The following is a 20740-nucleotide window of genomic DNA, read 5'->3' as shown; positions in this document are numbered from 1 at the left end:
ATTTTCAATTGCCTTCTTTTTCGTTCTTTCAATGGAAGAGAATTAAATTTACTGAATTCTCACTATAAGCCAGACAATACATTAAGAGCTTTAAACGTGTTATCTGTCAGGGGAAAAAAAAGTGAAAGGTTGCTGGGAGCTCTATGGAATGCTAGGTGTTTTCTGACATACCCTACTAAGTAATCTCATTCTTTAGTAGTCCTAGCCTTTCATTGTTTTTGAGCAGTTTTTGTTGAGTAAAACTGTACAAAATAGTACTTGTAAATGATTCCTGTCATAGAGATGCAAACTGAAAACTGACCTGCTCCAACAACCTAACCACAGTTACTCAAAGGAAAGCAAGAACACAGAATATATCCTGTCTTTAAATAACATTTTATTTTTGGAAGAAATATGGGCATTGCGTTAAGAATGAAATACTAATAGAAATATGAAAAAAAGTTCAATCTCACTGTCAAGGAAATGTACACACCCTTAAGATCAGCAAAATTCTTAAAGACTGAAAATGTCTGGAGTGGATGAAGATGCAGAGCAAAAAATACTCTTGTGTACCACTCACAGGAGTGTAAAATGGCATTTGGGATGGCAATTTAAGAGTATATATTAATAGTTTACATGTGTAAAAGCTTCTGAAATTGCAGTAATTTTACTTTTCAGAATCTACCTTGAAAAATACACACCAAACACCAACAAAGCCTTCTTAGCAGTTGCACATCAGTTGGGACAAGTTAAAGTCACTAGAGTATATCCACACTATGGTCTACTGTGGGCAGCATTAAAATAAAGAGGCAGATTTGCAGCATCATAGATGGATGGAGAGATTATCATACTAAATGAAGTAAGTCAGAAAGAGAAAGACAAATACCATATATTGCTTATATGTGGAATCTAAAATATGACACAAATGAATTTATCTATGATACAGAAACAGACTCACAGACATAGAGAACAGACTTGTGGTTGCCAAGAGGGAGTGGGAAGGGAGTGGGATGGTCTGGTTGTTTAGGGTTAGAAGATGCTAACTATTACAGAGAAAGTGGATAAACAAGGTCCTACTGTATAGCAGAGGGAACTATATTCAATATCCTGTGATAAAACATAATGGAAAAGAATATGAAAAAGACATTGCAGATCAACTATACTTAAGTAAAATAAAAATTTAAAAATTAAAGCAGATTTCTATGTATTGACAAGATCCAAAATATATAAGTGAAAAACAAGTAAAACAAAAATACATACAATCCCATTACGCTTACCAAAAAACACCCAAGGCCAAATATTTCTGTAGGTACGGAAAATACGTATGTAGCTACAGAATGCAGGTACATATGTATGAAAATACACTCCAAAAAGATCTAAAACTCCACCAATTATAGGAGTCATGAGTCACATGTGCCTATCGAGCATTTTAAATGTGGTTACTGGGACTGAAGGACTAAATTTTTAATTTTATTCAATTTTAATTAATTTAAACAACATTTTTTAACTGAAGCAGCATATTTTTCCATTACCCACAACTTGTTTGCTTATGTAGAATCCTCCTACTCTTGACCCCTAACCAAATTCGTCATACACTTATCCTTAACACCTAACCAAGCTCCACTTAGTAATTTTCCACCCACTGACTCCCTTACCCTGCCTGTTGGCTATAAATCCCTGTTGTATTAGGAGTTGACTTCAATCTCTCTCCTTTATTGTAATATTCTTGATTAAAGTCTTCTTGCCTGTTTAACTTGCCTGGTACAATTTTTCTTTGACATTACACATAGTCACATCACCAGTGTAGTCGATCCTGTTTAAATTATTTTTTCCTATGCACTGATGTAACTTAAATGGATCACTCTGAATATTTTATTCAGACAGCACATATTATAGGCTATTCTTCATCAATTTTAATTGATTACTAACTGAATTATTCTGTCTTAATCATATAAGTTATTTTTCTAGCTGAAAAAATAAGAATTTTGTAATATAAAAAGTATACTATTTATACAGAATCAAATGCAGAGGCCAAAGTTACTACTCTTATTGGAACAATAAAGAAAAAGAGAATGGAATAAAGCATATGGCAAATGTTACATTGGACACCGAACGCAATCTGCTACAGCAGAACCACAGGAACAAGATGTTTAATGAAAATAAAGAAATAAAAAAAAAAAAAGAAAAGAAAATAAACTAGACAATACTCAGAGACACTATCAACAAATACATAGTAAATATGACAGGCAGTTCCCTAAACAAATAAAAATTAATATTTAGTCACCTCAAATCAGAATTAAACATCCAGAATTTTTTTTTCTTTTAGGCCACACCCATGGCATATATAAGTTTCCGCCCTAGGGGTTGAATCAGAACTATGGCTGCCGGCCTCCAGAAATATATATATACATACATATATATACATATATAAAATATATATATATGTGTATATATATATTTTTTTTTTTTTTGCTATTTCTTTGGGCCGCTCCTGCGGCATATGGAGGTTCCCAGGCTAGGGGTCGAATCGGAGCTGTAGCCACTGGCCTACGCCAGAGGCACAGCAACATGGGATCCGAGCCGCGTCTGCAACCTACACCACAGCTCACACCAACGCCGGATCCTTAACTCACTGAGCAAGGGCAGGGACCGAACCCGCAACCTCATGGTTCCTAGTCGGATTCGTTAACCACTGCGCCACGACGGGAACTCCATATATATTTTTTTAAGGTGTCCTTTTTTTTTCTGGCCGTGCCCACAGCATGAAATTCCTGGACCAGACATGGAACTCTCACCACAGCAGTGGCCCAAGCCATAAGTGACAACACCTGATAACACCAGATCCTTTAACTGCTAGGCCACCAAGGAACTCCCCAGAAATATTTTGAAATTATATATAACAAAGTCTGATCTTGTAACTTTAGCCAGCCATAAAATAGCTTAGTTTCTTGCATAAAAAAAGAAAACTGGAGTTCCTGTTGTTGCTCAGCAGGTTAAGGACTCAATATTATCTCCGTGGAGGATGCAGATTCAATTCCTGGCCTTGCTCAGTGAGTTAAAGACCCATCATTGCCACAAGGTATGGCTTAGGTCACATATGCAGCTTGGATCCAGTGTTGCCATGGCTGTGGCATAGGCCACAGCTGCAGCTCCAATTTGACCTTAGGCCTAGGAACTTCCATATGTTGGGGATGCGGTCTTAAAAAGACCAAAACAAATTCTGTCTTCATTTCCTTCTGTGACCTGAGAGCACTCAATATCCACTATAAATTAATGGATGTGGCAGTCTACAGTAGTGTCAAAGAATAGATGATAGTTCTGAGAAAGATCTTTGTAAGAATATAATTTTACTGTGAAAATGATACTTTTAAAATGAGTTCCTATTAAGACATGAAAGCTGTATGAAATCTAAATACACTAACACAATTCAAATATACTGTCATTTAGAGTTACCTTATGGTGCAGCAGGTTAAGGATCTGTCATTGTAACTGCTGTGGCTCTGGTTACAGCTATGGCTTAGGTTTGATCCTTGGCCCAGGAACCTCTAAGTGCTGCAGGTGCAGCCGGAAAAAAAAAAAAAAAGAATAAGCAAGTATACTGTCATTTGTTTTTGGAGGGGGAGTTGTTTTTTGTGGGTTTTTTTTTTTTTTTTGCTTTTTTCAGGGCTGCACCCTTGGCATATGGAGGTTCCCAAGCTAGGGGTGGAATCAGAGCTACAGCTGCTGCCCTACATCACAGCCACAGCAATGCAGGATCCAAGCCGCATCTGTGACCTATACCACAGCTCATGGCAATGCCAGATCCTTAACCCACTGAGTGAGGCTAGGGATCGAACCCGAAACCTCATGATTCCTGGTCAAATTTGTTTCTGCTGCACCACAACAGGAACTCCCTATCATTTGTTAATAAGCCCAGTGGTTTAATGTGGATTAAAGAGTTTGGTTCAAATAAACCAAACTTTACACTGAAAATTCACATATATATATAATTTCAAGGAGAATTTTTATATTTTTTTAAAAAGACAAAATATAAACTATTCAGGAAATTTGAAAAAAAATCTGCCACATAAAAATAGGGTTTAAACGATTTCCACTGTGGCTCAGCAGCAACAAAGAGAATGAGGGTTTGATCCTTGACCTTGTTCATGAATTAAGGATCCAGTGTTGCCGGGAGCTGTGATATAGATCGCAGATGGGGCTCACATCCTGCGTTGCTCTGTCTGTGGCCAGCAGCTACGGCTCCAATTCTACCCCTAGCCTGGGAACCCCCATATGCCTTGGGTTTGGCCCTACAAAGCGTCTAAGAAGGAAAACCTCAGTGCTCCTCCAATGTTTCTCCTTTGCTCTCACACAAATGACACTTCTACTACCAGATGTGTAACCTTTCCTTGCACCAAGCAATTCTCTGACAACAACTAGGTGTCCTAAATTTTTTTTTTCTCTACCTGGAAATAGTGTCAGATCCCACAGTTACAGGCTCTGTCCCACAAGTCTGCCCTCATGCCACTTCAGATGCCAATCACAAGCCCAGGTTGCCAGCTGTGATTTTAACCAATCATCTATAAATCAGAGGTTCCCATGACCTCCTCCTCACGTTCAATTAATTTGCTAGGAGTTCCCGTGTGATTCAGCAGGTTAAGGATCCAGTGCTGTCAGCACAGCGGCTCGAGTTGGTGCTGTGGTGTGGATTCGATTCCTGGCCTGTGAACTTCTGCACACCGAGGACCGGCCAAAAAAAGGGGGGTGGGAGGAGAGGAATTCCCACTGTGGCACAACGGGATCATCGGCATCTCTGGAGTTCAGGGACACAGGTTCAATCCCGGGCAGCGCAGTGGGTAAGGATCTGGCATTGCTACAGCTATGGCTCAGATCTGTTTTGTTCCCTGGTCCAGGAACTCCATATGCTGCAGGAGGGCCAAAAAAGAAAAAAAAATTTGCTAGAGCAGCTCATAGAACTCAGGAAAACAGTTTCCTTACTGTTCTCCAGTTTATCATAAAAGGATAGATAAAGGATGAACATTCTGGAGTTCCCATCATGGCTCAGTGGTTAACGAATCCGACTAGGAACCATGAGGTTTCGGGTTTGATCCCTGGTCTAGATCAGTGGCTTAAGGATCCGGCATTGCTGTGAGCTGTCGTGTAGGTCGTAGACAGGGCTCGGATCTGGTGGTGCTGTGGCTCTGGTGTAGCCCGGCGGCTGCAGCTCCAATTCGACCCCTAGCCTGCCTGGGAACCTCCATGTGCCATGAGTACAGCCCTAGAAAAGAAAAAAAAAAAAAAAAAAAAGGATGAACATTCAGATAGAGACATCAGTGAGCAAGGTATGGGGCAAAGGCCTGGAGCCTCCATAACCTCTCTGGGCCCCACCATTCTCTCAACACCTCCACATGTTCACCAACCCAGAAGCTCTCCGAACCCCATATTTTTGGGATTTTTAGTGGAGGCTTCATCACATAGGCATGACCCATCATTTAACACCATTTCCAGCTCTCCTCTCTCTGGAGAATGGGTATGGGGCTATAAATTTCAAGCTTCTAATCATGGCTTAGTCTTTCTGGTGACCAGGCCCCATCCAGGAGCCCATCCAGAGTCACCTCATTAGAACAAAAGACATTCCCAACACCCAGGAAATTCCAAGGGATTTAGAAGCTCTGAGTCAGGAACTGGGGTCAAAGACCAAATATTAGAATAAAAAGATGCTCCTAGTACTCTTATCACTGAAGAAATTACAAGAGTTTTAGCAACTCTGTTTCAGGAATTGGGGGTAGAAACCAGACATTTTCAATTATCTCAGAGTGAATTTATAAAAATTTACTCCAGCCAAGGAGGGTGAAACTCTAAACTACTTAAACTACTCTAAATTTAACACACATTTTCATCAAATAGCTCCCAGCCACCTACGAAGGAAATCAGTTTGGCCAAGTGTTGTCTTTTTTTTTTTTGACTGAGCCCATGGCATGCAGAAGTTCCTAAGCCAGGGATTGAACATATACCATAGCTGTAACCAGAGCCACAGTGATGACAATGCCAGATCCTTAACCTACTGAGCCATGAGGAAACTCTGGCCAAGTCTTATCTTTGAAGTAAAAGTATGGTGAGCTAAAGGAGCCTCTGCCCCAGAAGCTGGCTGGCAGGAATCTAGTCTTTAGTCAAATTTTGTACACTAAAAATGTTACTAAAGCTACTCATCTTTGTGGGACTTCAAAACCTCTCCAAGGAGATAAAACTCAAAAAGTCTCCGGCCAAGGTAAGAATTGCCAGACCCTTATCACTCCATCTGTCTCACTGTAATTGTTACAATGCTCCTAAGGACCTCCCCCATCCAGCAACTTGGCCAATTCCTTCCTGCCCCCCACTAGAAAAGGTACGTAGCCCACTCCTTACCCCACCCCTATAGAGTCAACATATACACCAACCAACTAGTAAGTGTATCAGAAAACCCCCTTCCTTCCCCAACCAACCAGTAAGTGTATCAGAAGATGCTATTCTTTCCCAACCAATCAACAGGTCAACAGGTGTATGGCAAGACTACTCCTCACAGTCCTTTGTCTTTGGCCTATAAAAAACGGACAAGACCATGGTAGAGTCGGCTCTCCCTGATTATCAGGATGTCGACCCACTGTGTTAATAATGTCTCTTGCCTCAATAAACTTGTCTTTTCTACACCTAGGTTTAAATCTGGAGAATTCTTTTTTTACCTGCACGCAGAGACGACAACAATCTTTATTTTATCCCTTTTTTCACTTAATCACTCTTTCACTGCAGTTAACATTATGGATATTCCCCCAGTGTGCAGCAGCCAGGAAATTTGGGTGAGATAGCTCCCACATCCAAGGAAAGAGATGGAAAGTATACAGCAAATGAACACACTGATGATTCTCAGAAGTCAGTAAGGCTGCTTCTTCACTGGGGTACTCTAGGTCTAAGGTTAGGAATTCCTCTAGTCACAAGAAAGTGGCCCAATATCAGCCCAAAGTTAAGAAACCTTATTTAGTGATTATGAGTAGGAACATGTCATCTGATAGATGAGAAAAAGAAGGTATGTGGCCCTAATGGTTGCTAGGATCTATTATTTAACATGTGATGAGAGGAGCCACTCTGAGAATGAAGCTAAATCCTGTGGATGACATAAGAGATAGAAAGAAACTGGGCTCATGATAACATCTTTTAAACCACTAGACCAGTTGATCATAAAGTCTGCAATTTCCAGTTACACATGCCAATAAAATTTTATCAGCTGGTATTTTTATCAAATGCTTGAACCAGAAGCATATTAACTGATATAAATGGGAGGGAGGGGTATCTTTCTTTCCATTGTGCTTATCCTGATTGTCTATTTTAACTTGCTTAAATCACTTCTCTACATTTTGTTTTTAAATGAGGATTCCAGTAAGAGGCAGTTCGTTCCCTAAAAAATAGAGGTTGAACTTCCCCCATGATTTCACTTATTCTATACTGCGCTCCCAAAGGTGTAAAGCAGATTCCTAGATTGAAGGTCTGCTCAACAGGAACAGTCCTGTCGGCACCCAATCCAAGTAAATAAAGAAATGTTAGACCAAATTACAAGCTAGGGAATAAAGAAATTTTCCCAGAAACAGCTCAGGGAATATATCTCACAAAGTTTATTCAGCAGTAGATTTTTTTTTCTTGACTTGAGAGATGGCAAGTCTATTCCTCCGTCTATCTCACTTTTAAAAAATGAATTTACTGAGGTTGCAAAACTCTAAAGCTCCTTAAAAAAATGCACATGTATATGTCCCCTTCTGTTTTAATTTCCTCCTATTCACCCAGTTGTGAGGAAGGGATTCCTGCTCTAGTGTCATAGGAATGGCATGTCACAAAACACCTGACACTACACAAGTGCGACCAACAGCAGTCACATGTACCCACAGCCCCGGGGAAGAAGACACCACACTCATCCAGGACCACATGGGGATTGCCTTCTGGAACAGAGTGAACCACCAGGGGCTGTGAGAAAGCAGGCTTTGTAATACCAAGAGTGCAGAGTGCACCCTGGCTCCTGCCAGAGGACGTGATTGGATTGTTTAAATAACTCTGTGACTGGTGGGGAACTGAAATCTGCAGCTCATGGATAAGCAGAAACTGCACCTGATCCATTAAATAAAGAGGGGGTTTTATCCTCAGGAGGAGAGCAGAGGAGGGGTACTTGCAGTTAAGCCATTCAATACCCTCCTGATTTTACCAGTGAAAGGTCGGCCAAAAGGACAAGACCTGAATTCAGGCATAAAAGACTTTATTAGCAGGGTATACTGCCGGGCTGACTCACAAGGGGAGGTCAGCAGTCAACCATTTGAAGAGGGAGGTTATATGTGGGTGCCAAGAAAGGGGGTTTCTGTGCAGAAGCTGATTGGCCATTTCTTATGTAAATAGGGTGAAAAGGAACAGACCAATCAGTTTGGGAGAGTTGTTAGTAGGATATGAACAGAAGTTTAGACATTCTCCTGGGTAGTGGGGTAGTCTTTAAGATTGGGTCACATGATTTCAGGGAAGACTTAGTCATGTCTTAGTCATGTCTCTCCAGGAGCCAGGCAAGAGCCTAGAGCAAAGCCTTGTTTTTCCCGGGATGAACTTAACAACCAGATGTCAGAGCAACACGTAATATTGAGCCTTAATTTTAGGTCTTACACCACACCCTCCCCTATAGAAACACATACACAAACACAAATACACACACACACACCTCTACAACTCCACTGCTCAATATGTATATTATCTGATTGTTGCCTTTTCCCATGAGTGCCCCATCTTAGGAAAGAAGCAAGCAATGCTCTATACTTAGGAGAGAATTTGATAACTCAATCTCCTAGAAAATTGAGTCCTGGATAACACCTAAGTAGTTTCAAACATGCTTCAAGATGACTTGAAGAGATGCATACGGGACAAACAATACTCAAATGACCAGGATTGTTTTTTACTGGACTGATTCCAGGATAAAGCTGAGCAAATGTATTCAATTATGTTCAATGCAGGAATTCGAAAGAATAGTCTCAGTGTGCAGGTTGCCTCAAAAGCCATTCTTTTTCCTGAGAACTAAAGGCAAATATTTGGGGGGAGACTTATCTTCACTAGTGTTTTTAAAAGACTATCATGTTCTCCCTCTTCAGCAGATTGGGCTCCTGACATTGTTAAGTAATCTGGACTGGGATATAATTTTATATACCCCCAAATTCATAAGACATACTTATTCCCTGACCCAAATCTTCAATAAAAGAGTCTTAAAGGACAAAGGATGGCATCTTAAATTCTTAATATTTTTCTATGGGAGAAAAAGGAGATGATGGGTTTGAACATTCAGTATCTGATTCCTTAACAGTTATATAAAAAAAAAAGTCACTGTAAGAGAAAAAAATATTCACCTATCAATTGATCATAAATTTAAAAAACATAGTTCCCATTTAAATATCCTTTAAAGCTTAATTATAAATCAAAGTCTCTTTGAAGACCACATTACAATACAATGAAAATCAACTGTAAAAAGCTGACAAAATAGGTGCTTAAAAACAGACTGATTTGGGGAGTTCCCGTGGTGGCGCAGTGGTTAACGAATCCGACTAGGAACCATGAGGTTGCGGGTTCGGTCCCTGCCCTTGCTCAGTGGGTTAACGATCCGGCGTTGCCGTCAGCTGTGGTGTAGGTCGTGTAGGTCGCAGTCGCGGCTCGGATCCCGCGTTGCTCTGGCTCTGGCGTAGGCCGGTGGCTGCAGCTCCGATTTGACCCCTAGCCTGGGAACCTCCATATGCCTCGGGAGCGGCCCAAGAAATAGCAACAACAACAACAAAAAAAAAAGACAAAAAAAAAAAAAACAGACATTTGAATATCAAAGGATTTTAGGTCCTTGGGAAGAGTTAAGAAATCCACAAATATTTTGCAAAAATAATCATTTTTATGATGGTGCTAAGAAAGCCAATAAAGTCATACAGAAACAAAAGATGCTTTACCATGCCATCATAATTTTCATGAGGAAAATCTAAATTTTGTTCAAATAACCATTTTTCATAAGGCTATAAAATCCAAACTCCTTTTCTTCACAACATTTACTACTAATTTTAGTCCCTTTTTGGTACACAGACTGGTTACATACAAGTGAAATGAATAAACAAGTAAATATATTTGGAACAACCAATTTTTTGACCATCAAAGAAGGTACTGTTAACTATGTAAAGAGTAAAGACTAGACTGAATCCTGCGGCACTAAATTGGAATTAGAGTATTGGTATAAAATCATGGTTTATGATATAGAGACAAAAAAAAAATACAGATGTAAATATATATCCTAACATTGATCATTGGAAGGGTTAAAAGCAGTAACACTGCAGTAATGACGAGCATATCTAGTCCCCAGATATTGGTTTTTAAATACTATTTTTCATTAGAAAGGAATCAGAACCCTTGGTTAATTTCAATAACTAGGGCAAGGAAGATCTTATTATACCAGAAAGCAGAAAGCTGCTCAAAAATTGAAGGGGGCTGCCAAAAGGACACAGGAGCCCTTGTGATGGCATTGGTCAAACTAGAGCCAATCTGAACATCACAATAAATGACAATAACAGTTTATAAACCAATCAGTAAAATAAACACTATGACTCTATAAAGATTAACAAATAAGTGGGAGAAGGAAAAGCTCTTGCTTACCTCAAAATGCCAACTAATGAATATAGGTGGAATTAGCAAATCACCATCTGGTTGCAATCATAGTAATCATATTTAGGAAAGAATCAATGAAAGCTAAAACTACTGAGTGAAAGTTTGATTAAATACAAGATATCTACACAAAGTATCTCCCTATAGATATTTATTAAGTACAAAGGCAAAAATAATAATTTTATTATAAAAAAAACCCAGCAAACACCAATTTATTCAAACTATCAAACTTACTATCACCAATAACAGGCTAAATTGATATCATATCCCTTCTGATGACACACTAAGAATTACTTCTGTGATATTCCTGACAAAAATGTATAACATAAATCTACTCATGAGGAAACATCAGACAAACCCAAACTGAGGAATACTGTAAATGACTGGCCTATACTTCTTAAGAATATTAAAATGCTACACCAAAGACAAAGGCTAAGAAATTGTTCAAGATTAAAGGACATTAAAGGGACACAACTAAATATAATACGTAATCCTGGACTAGCAGGAAAAATGTTCACTCATTCATTTTTTCAAATTATTTTTGCCATAAAGGGCATCATTGGAACAAGTGAAAAAAGTTGAATGGTCTCTGTGGATCAGATGATATCACTGTATCAAGTTTAATTTCCTAATTTTGATACATTTTTGTACTTTATTAATATATAGAAGCCTGTCCTATAAAGCATACTTCAGTAAATACATACTGAGGAATTTAGAGTAATGAAGCATCATGTCAGCTACTTATTCTCATTTGGTTCAGAAAAATTACACACACACAAATGTGGTAAAATGTATGAAAGTTCTTTGTACTATTCTTGAATTTTTCTGTAAAATAATATTCTTGAATTTTTCTGTGAAATAATCTCAAAATCTAACGTTAAAAAGTTTAACTTAAAAAGCACAACAGGGGAGTTCCCATCATGGCTCAGTGGTTAACGAAGCTGACTTGGAACCATGAGGTTGCGGGTTCAATCCCTGGCCTCGCTCAGTGGGTTAAGGATCTGGCATTGCCATGAGCTGTGGTATAGGTTGCAGACGAGGCTCTGATCTCCAGTTGCTGTGCCTATAACATAGGCCGGAAGGACCCCTAGCCTGGGAATCACCATATGCTGTGGGTGTGGCCCTAGAAAAGACCAAAAAAAAAAAAAAAGAAAGAAAAAAAGAAAAAGCACAGCAAAACATTTTAATGATTAGATCATCAAATATCATAAAATATAAGTATATACTTACATAAAGATGGAGCATCACAATAAATGATATATACATTGTTTATACATTGCTGGTGTGAATATAAACTTGTACTAACCTCTGCAAAGGGAATTCATTCTTTTTTCTTTCTTTTTTTTTTTTGTCTTTTTGTCATTTCTTGGGCTGCACCCGCAGCATATGGAGGTTCCCAAGCTAGGGGTCGAATCAGAGCTATAGCCACCGGCCTACGCCAGAGCCAGAGCAACGCGGGATCCAAGCCGAGTCTGCAACCTACACCACAGCTCACGGCAACGCCGGATCCTTAACCCACTGAGCGAGGCCAGGGATCTAATCCGCAACCTCATGGTTCCTAGTCGGATTTGTTAATCACTAAGCCATGACGGGAACTCCAGGGAATTCATCCTTATCCATCAAAATGATAAATGCACATACCTTGGGACCCTACCCCAGGGTATTTACCCTATGATCATATTCTCACATATGTATATAATATATAGATATTCATTGTAGCTTTGTTTATAATAAGATGCCAAGCAATCTAAATATTCATTAACAAGGCACTGGTTAAGAACATGTGACATATCTGCACAATGGAATATTATGAACTTTTTTTAAAGTATGAGGTAATTCTAGGAGTTCCCGTCGTGGTGCAGCGGAAACAAATCCAACTAGGAACCATGAGGTTGCGGGTTCAAAGATCTGGCATTGCTGTGGCTGTAGCTGTGGCTGTGGCTGTGGCCTAGGCCGACAACTGTAGCTCTGATTAGACCCCTAGCCTGCAAACTTACATATGCCGCAGGTGTAGCCCTAAAAAGCAAAAAAAAAAAAAAAGTATGAGGTAGTTCTAAATGCACTGACGAAAAGATTTCAAAGATACAATGTTACAGGAAAAATTCAATGTCGAGAACAATGAAGCTAGTGAACTTTTTTAAAATTGATATATAGTTGATGTATAATATTGTTTACAGGTATACAACAGCGACTATGAACATTCACTTGTATGGGGAAAATACACACAAATATGTTTCCAGATGTACAGAGTATCTCTGAGATGCCAATAAAAACTGGTAAATGGTTGCCTCTGGGGAAGGGAACTAAATGGCTAGAGATCAGGAAAGAAAAACTTTTTGCTATATTCTTCACGACTTCTGAATTTTTGACCATGTGCATACATTACCCATTTTTTTAAGTGACAAAGGAATTTATTATATGATTCTATTTCTATGAAATTTCCAGAATAGGCAAATCCATAGCAACAGATACATGGTTACCAAGGGCTGGGAATAGAATGAAGAAAGGGGTGTTTGACTGCTTCATTGGTCCAGGGTTTCCTTTCAGTGTGATGCAAATGTTCTAGATTTGTGGTGATAGTTGCACAACACTGTAAATATGTTAGGTATCACTGAATTGTATATTTTAAAAAGATTAAAGTGGTGAACTTTATGTTATGTATGTTACATCACAATAAAAAATCAAATATATTTATAAATTAATTATAAACCACTAAAATTGAAAAATCACATTAATTTAATATGATAGTGATATTTTACTGAAATTAAATTGCTAATCACAATACAAATATGGTACCAACAGATATGGTACATGAAAGTATTTAGTGTTCAACAAACTTTTCCAATATGGCATATGAAGGCTCAATACTTTGACCATTCCAAATGTGAATATATGAAACCTTTATGTGGTAGGAGTATACCCCATTCTACCTACCTCTGTTCTCACCTGCAATCATGAGATCCTGTAATAATACTCAATTTTATGGTGACTATCCAAAAGATCCAGCATATGCTTATATAGTTTTATTCATATCATTTAAAATAAAACCCAAAATTCTAAGTTTCTCTGAGAATTTATAAACCCTTGAGAATATGTCTGTACATCTCCAGGGACCTAAAACCCATTTGAAAAACACTCAACTCTCCACCAGAGAGATATTTTATCACTCCCTTTTTTTTCCCCCCTATTTTTGGCTTACCTGTAGCACATGGAGTTCCCAGACCAGGAATCAGATGTGAGCCACAGTTGCAACCTACACTGCAGCTTCGGCAACACTGGATCCTTTAACCCACCCTGCCAGGCCAGGGATCAAACCTGAGTCCTGGTGCTGCAGAGACACTGGTGATCCTTTTACACCACAGTGGGAACTCATCACTCCCTTTTTATATTCTTAACCTTCCCCTCTTCATTAGCTCTTTCCTCTCAACCTATAACATATTGCCTTATAAAAACAACCAAAAAGCCTCTCTGGTTGCCTGCTACTCCTCAAGATGCTACTCTCCCCCTTAAAACCAAATTTCTTTATTGATTTACACACATTATTGATTTACATCTACTGCCTTCATTTGCCTGTTTCCACTCATCACATTTCCATTACAATATGACTTTTGTTCTAAACACTTTCTGAATTTTCTCAAACATTACCAATACCTCCAAGCCATAATGTACCAGTATCTTCTTAATGATGACTCAGTTCTCTGAAGCACTTCAGAGTCAAAGGGCTTAACCAAGGGACTTAAGTACAAATTTTTCAAGAGCCCTTCATTCAGTCATAAAATACTTTTGAATTCCTTCTATCTGATTTAAAACCTGAACAAGAGAAAGTTCCTGCCTTTGCATGCCACAGTTTAGCAAAGAAGAGGCAGATAAACAGATAAAATAGAGAGTACAGTTGAACAGCTTGAGGGTGAATTAATGGTCCCATACTTCATCACAATGAAAAGGAATCAAAAAAGAATGAAAGAATTTCTGTTGCTCTAAAGAATGTAAGTATAGCCATGAGTACAGGCAGTCTAAGGCTTCCTTTATTAATTATTCATTAATTATTAATTTCCAAGGACTGCTGTAATAAAGTATCACAAACACTTAAAACAACTTTATTGCCTCACAGTCTGAGGACCAGAAGTTTATAATCAAGAGGTCAGCAGGGCTGGAGTTCCCATTGTGGCTCAGTGGGTTAACAAACCTGATTGGAATCCACGACAGTGCAGGTTCAATCCCTGGCCTCCCTCAGTAGGTTCAGGATCCAGAGTTGCCGTGGGCTGTGGTGTGAGTTGCAGATGCAGCTTGGATCCTGAGTTGCAGTAGCTGTGATGTAGGCTGGCAGCTCTGATTCGACCCCTAGCCTGGGGGCTTCCATATGCCTTGAATTCGGCCCCCCAAAAAAGAAAAAAAGAAAAAAAAAAAAAAGATGCAGCAGGGCCTTTCTCTCTCTCAAGGATCTAGGGAAGAATCCTTCCACGGCACTTTCTTGCTTTTGGTGATTGCCAGCAATCCTTGGTGATCCTAAGCTTGTGGCTGTAAAATTCCCATCTCTGTCTCCATGGTCACAGGCCTTTTACCCTCTGTATTTCTGTCTGTTCTTCATAATGATGCTAGCCATTGTACTTAGGGTCCACCCTAATCCAGCATGACCACAACAGATTTGAAAAGAAAAGATTTGAAGTACCCAGTGAAGTGCAACAGAGTGAAAATATACTTTATTAGGACTCTTTCAGTTGAAAAAGAAACGAGGAGTTCCCATTGTGGCGCAGCAGAAATGAATCCGACTAGGAACCATGAGGTTGCAGGTTTGATCCCTGGCCTCATTCAGTGGGTTAAGGACCCGGTGAGCTGTGGTGTAGGTCACAGGCAAGGCTCAGATCTGGTGCTGCTATGGCTCTGGTGTAGGCTGGTGGCTACAGCTCAATTAGACCCCTAGCCTGGGAACCTCCATATGCCACGAGTGTGGCCCAAAAAAGAAAAAGAAATAATAAGAAATAAAAAAAAAATTTTTTCTTAACAAAAAAATGGGAAAAATATTACAAAGAATCAAATTAAAAAATTAAAAATGCAACACATTTGGCTAAGAGGATGGTATTATGAATAAATGTTTTCACATTTCAATAAATGAATAAATATTATGAATTACAGTTAATCTTATTTGGTTTAATAATGTGGTTATTTAAGAGAAAGCATTTATTTTTAAATACACATGCTGAAGTGTTTAGAGGTGAAGTGACACAACATCTGCAATTTATTTTCAAATGGTCCAGAAAAAAACAAATTGCATACACAGGGAGGCCCACAAATGAGATCAAATGTTAACAACCACTGAATTTATTATGATAATTGTATTATTCTTTCAATTTTTCTATAAGTAGAAGATTTTTCAAAATAAAAAGGCAATGGGGAACAAGCACATATTTTAATTAGTACATACAGACTTGGAACTGACTTCAAGGTGGATCACATATAGCATTAAAAGAATGCCAAATGGTGAATATACGCTATACCGGTCTTTCATCTCCCTACTTTTCTATATACAGCCTTCTTCTCCTGCAATCACCACAGAAAGCAAGATATTTCTCACAATGCTCTTTTCCCCAGTTAACCTCTCTCTCTAAATGAGAGGCAGAGGGTATCAGGGGGTTGACACAGGTTCCCCAGTCCAGTGAATGTACTAAATCAGAGAAGGGGATTAAGGGATTAACCGTTGAGTAAATTAACTCCTTCTTCAATTTATCTTAACTCTTAACTCCCTTCTCACATTCAGCAGAGAAGAGAATGAGAAACTATAGAAGAACACAAATAAAGCCCCAAATCAGTAACATGAAATGTATTATAAAGTCTAAATATCATTCTCTGGTAAAGAGATTAGCCACCACAATAAAAATGAAGTTGGCATAGTTAGATCATTATCTACCACAGCTTAACGATAGAGAAGAAAATGCAATATTCACCTCACAAAGATGGAAAGAAGAGAAAGGGAAAGAGGTAAAGAAAGGTGACAAGAGCAGATCAGTGAACCAAGGCAGAAGCTCAACTGCTATGCCCAGAGCTGTCTCTAGGTATCTCTTTAAATTGATGCCAGCTCCAAAAGTCTTTCCCAACTTTGTGCTGACCCAAGTTACAGATCTGAAAAGTCATGAGGAGCACTAAATGGACCAAGGATCCTGGCCAGTTGGGAAAGTCCTTTCTGCGCCATTAAGAAATAAACCCATTCATATGCAAAAACTTCCTTTAGAAGGTTTAAGCACTTTGTTGATTTGGGTTTGTATCTTTATTAATTTGCACTGGTATCTTGAATGAATTAACAATTTTACTCTGGGGAATTCCCGTCGTGGCACAGTGGAAACGAATCCGACTAGGAACCATGAGATTTTGGGTAAGATCCCTGGCCTTGCTCAGTGGGTTAAGGATCCAGTGTTGCCGTAAGCTGTGGTGTAGGTCGCAGACATGCCTTGGATCCCACATTGCTGTGGCTGTGGTGTCGGCCTGCAGCTGTAGCTCCAATTCAACCCCTAGCTTGGGAACTTCCATATGCCGCAAATGTGGCGCTTAAAAAGAAAAAAAAAAAAATTTTTTACTCAAGTTCACTTCTCCAATATCAGTAGTTAATGTCTTCAGACTTTTGTTAAATCAAATCTTTAACACAATTTATTTTCATATTTGAGAAAAAGACCATTATTTGAACAATAAGTTTACGATGAACAATCTTAGACATATGCCTATTGCAAAGTATAAAATCTGAATTATATGATTATTAATCTAATCATTAAAGATAAATTATGAATACAAAAAATCTGAATTGTCAACAATCTAGTGGTATTATATTAACTATTTTCAAATATAACATATTCATCCTTGTATATCAATTTAAATCATATTGTAATAAGACTAGTCAAGTGTAAACCTGATTAACAAAAAGTATAGTCTTGGGAGTTCCCATTGTGGCTCAGCGGTAAATAATCTGACTAGTATCCATGAGGACTTGAGTTCAATCCCTAGCTTCACTCAGTGGGTTAAGGATACAGCATTGCTGTGAGCTGTGGTGGGGGGTCACAGTCATGGCTCAGATCTGGCGTCGCACAGGCCATCAGCTGCAGCTCCAATTCGACCCCTAGCCTGGGAATTTCCATATGCCATAGATGTGGCCCTAAAGAGACAAAAAAACAAAAAACAAAAAACAAAAAGTACAGTCTTACCTGTATGATGTAGATCTAATGTTGTCTTTGCAGAAGCTTCCAAATGATATTTTTCCCTGTAATTATCCTCACGATTAATTCCTCTAGCGCTTTCTTCAGGAGGCAGATTAAAACTGCATATTCTGGGATCATTTTGTGACTGGAGAAATGCATTCTTATTTGCAGGAACCTAAAAGAACAAAACATGTATTTTATGCTGAAATTAAATCTAATTTCCCACATTTCTATATAATAGATTCCTAATTTAAAATATGATGTACTAGTTTCTCATATCTAAATAGGGAATAGATATTTTTAAATAAATTAAAATTCTAATTTTTATTGTTTGTTTTGTTTTGCTTTCCCTTTTGGTGGCACTGGCATCATACAGAAGTTCCCAGGCCAGGAATTCAACCAAGACTGCTGCAATGACAATGTCGGACCCTTAACCTGCTGCGTCAAAAGCGAAGTGATTTTTTTTTGGCATGCCAAAGTTCCTGGGCCAAGGATCTAACCTGCACCACAGCGGGGACAATAACGGATCCTTAACCCACTGAGCCATCAGGGAATTCTACTGTTTGCTTTTTAAACTACTTTTATTATTTTATAAAGGCTGAAAGATATCATAGAATGAAAATTATGATTATAATTACACTGTATTTTAAGCAATGTATGAAATGAGTTTTTAAACAAGTCAGAATATGCCATTTTCATAGTCAATTAGGGTTTTTTTTTTCGCTAAATTTCTCAATATTAAAGGCAACACTTCAGAGTTCTCTTGTGGCATAGCAGGTTAAGGATCTGTCCTTGTCACTAAATCAGCTCTGGTCATTGCTATGGCACAGGTTTGATCCCCGGCCCAGGAACTTCCATGTGCCAAAGGCATACCCAAAACAAACAAAACAAAAAGCAACACTTCAATATAGTTAATTTTGTAGGTGTGATAATGATACCATCGGTGTGTTGTTATTTTTTAAGAGTCCTTACATTTGAGAGAGAAATACTAAAATATTTACAAATGAAAAAATATTCCTGGAACTTGCATCAAAATAAGTGGGGAAGAACTGGGAAGGGAAGTGGAGAGGTGAAGATAGGTCATAACCTGACAATTGCTAAGTCTGAATAATGGGGTTCTTCATATCCTATTTTTCTCTATTTTTGTATATTCATTAGTTTTCTGTTGCTGATGTAACAAATAACCACTAAATTGGTAGCTTAAAACATTGTAGATTTATTGTTTTATAATTCTCTAAGTTAGAACTCTGACTTGGGTCTCACTGGTCTAAAATCAAGGTTATCAGGAGTTTCCGTAGTTGCTCAGTCGTTAACGAATCCGACTAGGAACAATGAGGTTGCAGGTTAGATCCCTGGCCTTGCTCAGTGGGTTAAGGATCCAGCGTTGCCGTGAGCTGTGGTGTAAGTCAAAGATGTGGCTCGGATCCTGTGGCTCTGGCATAGTCTGGTGGCTACAAGTCTGTTTAGACCCCTAGCCTGGGAACCTCCATATGCTACGAGTGCAGCCCTAGAAAAGACAAAAAGAAATAAAAATAAAAATAAAATCAAGGTTACCAGCAGGGCTGTATTTCTTTCTGGAGACTCTAAAGGAGAATACATTTTCTTGATTTCTCACATTTCTAAAAGCAACCCACATTCCTTGGTTTGTGACTCCATTTCGCCACTTCAGAATCACTTCTTTTCCATTTCTATGACCCTCCTTCGATAATCGCATTGCTTTCTCTAACTCTCTCTTCTATCTCCCTTTTCTACTTTTAAGGTCCTTTGTGATTCTCTTGAGCCCACATGGATAAGCCAGGTTAACTCCCTCATCTTAAGGTCCTTAACATTAGTCACTTAGTCAAAGTCCCTTCTGCCATAGGAGTTAACATAGTCACAGGTACCAGGGATTAGGACACGGACATCTCTGGAGGGCCATTTTTCTGCCTACCACAGTATGTTTGAAATGTTTTGTAAATAACAACACTTAGTAACAGACATAGTTGTCACATCCCTATAAATGTTCATTATAATAAATTTCAGAGACATTCAAACACTTATCTGATAAGATTTTAAAAGTAAATCTTGGCAATAAACTAATGAAGCTAATAAATTTTTTGCAACATTTTACTTTGATATAACTTCAAACTTGCAGAAACATTCCAGAAATAATACAAGGAAGTCTCATATATTCTTTACTCCTCCGTGTGTGTGTGTGTGTGTGTGTGTGTGTGTCTACATATTTGAGAATAAGCTGGAAACACTTTGCTCTTTTACCTCTAAATACTGCAAAGTGTATTTTCAAACAGCAAAAATACTCTCTTACATAATCACAGGATTATCAAAACCAAGTATTTAACATTGACAGTATAAAACTATTACCTAACCCATAGCCCATATTCAAATGTAGTAAATTACACCAATGTCTTTTTATAGTTTTTTCTCTGAGTCAGGATGCAATCCCAGATCATACATGTATATGTGTTGGAGACCAGTAAACTGTTGAAATGATGCAGTAAACAAATTTGGCACAAGTGCAAAAGCATAACCACTAAGAGATAGCTTTATCATTACCTGCACCTGATTTTGCTCATTAACCTATGTCACCTTCCCTAATAAAAGCCATGTGGGCTAAAACCTAGATGCCTTTGTTCTGCAGAACAGAATGCCTCCTGATCCCCCACCTTCTAGATGTAAAAGAGTCTGTGTGTTTTATCATGCTGCGCTGTACCTCTTCCAAGATCTCCTGTTGCCCTGCAGCACTGGTCGCAGCATATATGTATTTAGCCAGCATGTTTCTAGACTAGTTCCTTAACCTCTATTCATCTTTTGTACTTTGACATTTTTTAAGAATACGGTCCAATTATTTTGTAGAATGTCCTTCTATTTGGACTCTGATGTTTCCTTATGATTAGTTTTAGGTTATGCATTTTAGACAG

The 20740-nt window shown here is 38.5% G+C and overlaps 1 protein-coding gene across 1 annotated transcript in view; it reads right to left on the bottom strand.

Moving 5' to 3' along the window:
* Positions 1-20740, bottom strand: part of RAD54B (RAD54 homolog B) — a 118068-nt gene that overhangs the window by 65926 nt on the left and 31402 nt on the right. The window contains exon 3 of the mRNA XM_047783600.1: positions 17829-17997. Coding sequence (XP_047639556.1) covers positions 17829-17997 — 169 coding nt within the window. The remainder of the gene's footprint in view (positions 1-17828; positions 17998-20740) is intronic.

This window comes from Phacochoerus africanus, chromosome 6 (assembly GCF_016906955.1).
Source record: "Phacochoerus africanus isolate WHEZ1 chromosome 6, ROS_Pafr_v1, whole genome shotgun sequence".
NCBI classification, from domain to species: Eukaryota; Metazoa; Chordata; class Mammalia; order Artiodactyla; family Suidae; genus Phacochoerus; species Phacochoerus africanus.
This window is presented reverse-complemented; position numbering and strand designations above follow the sequence as displayed.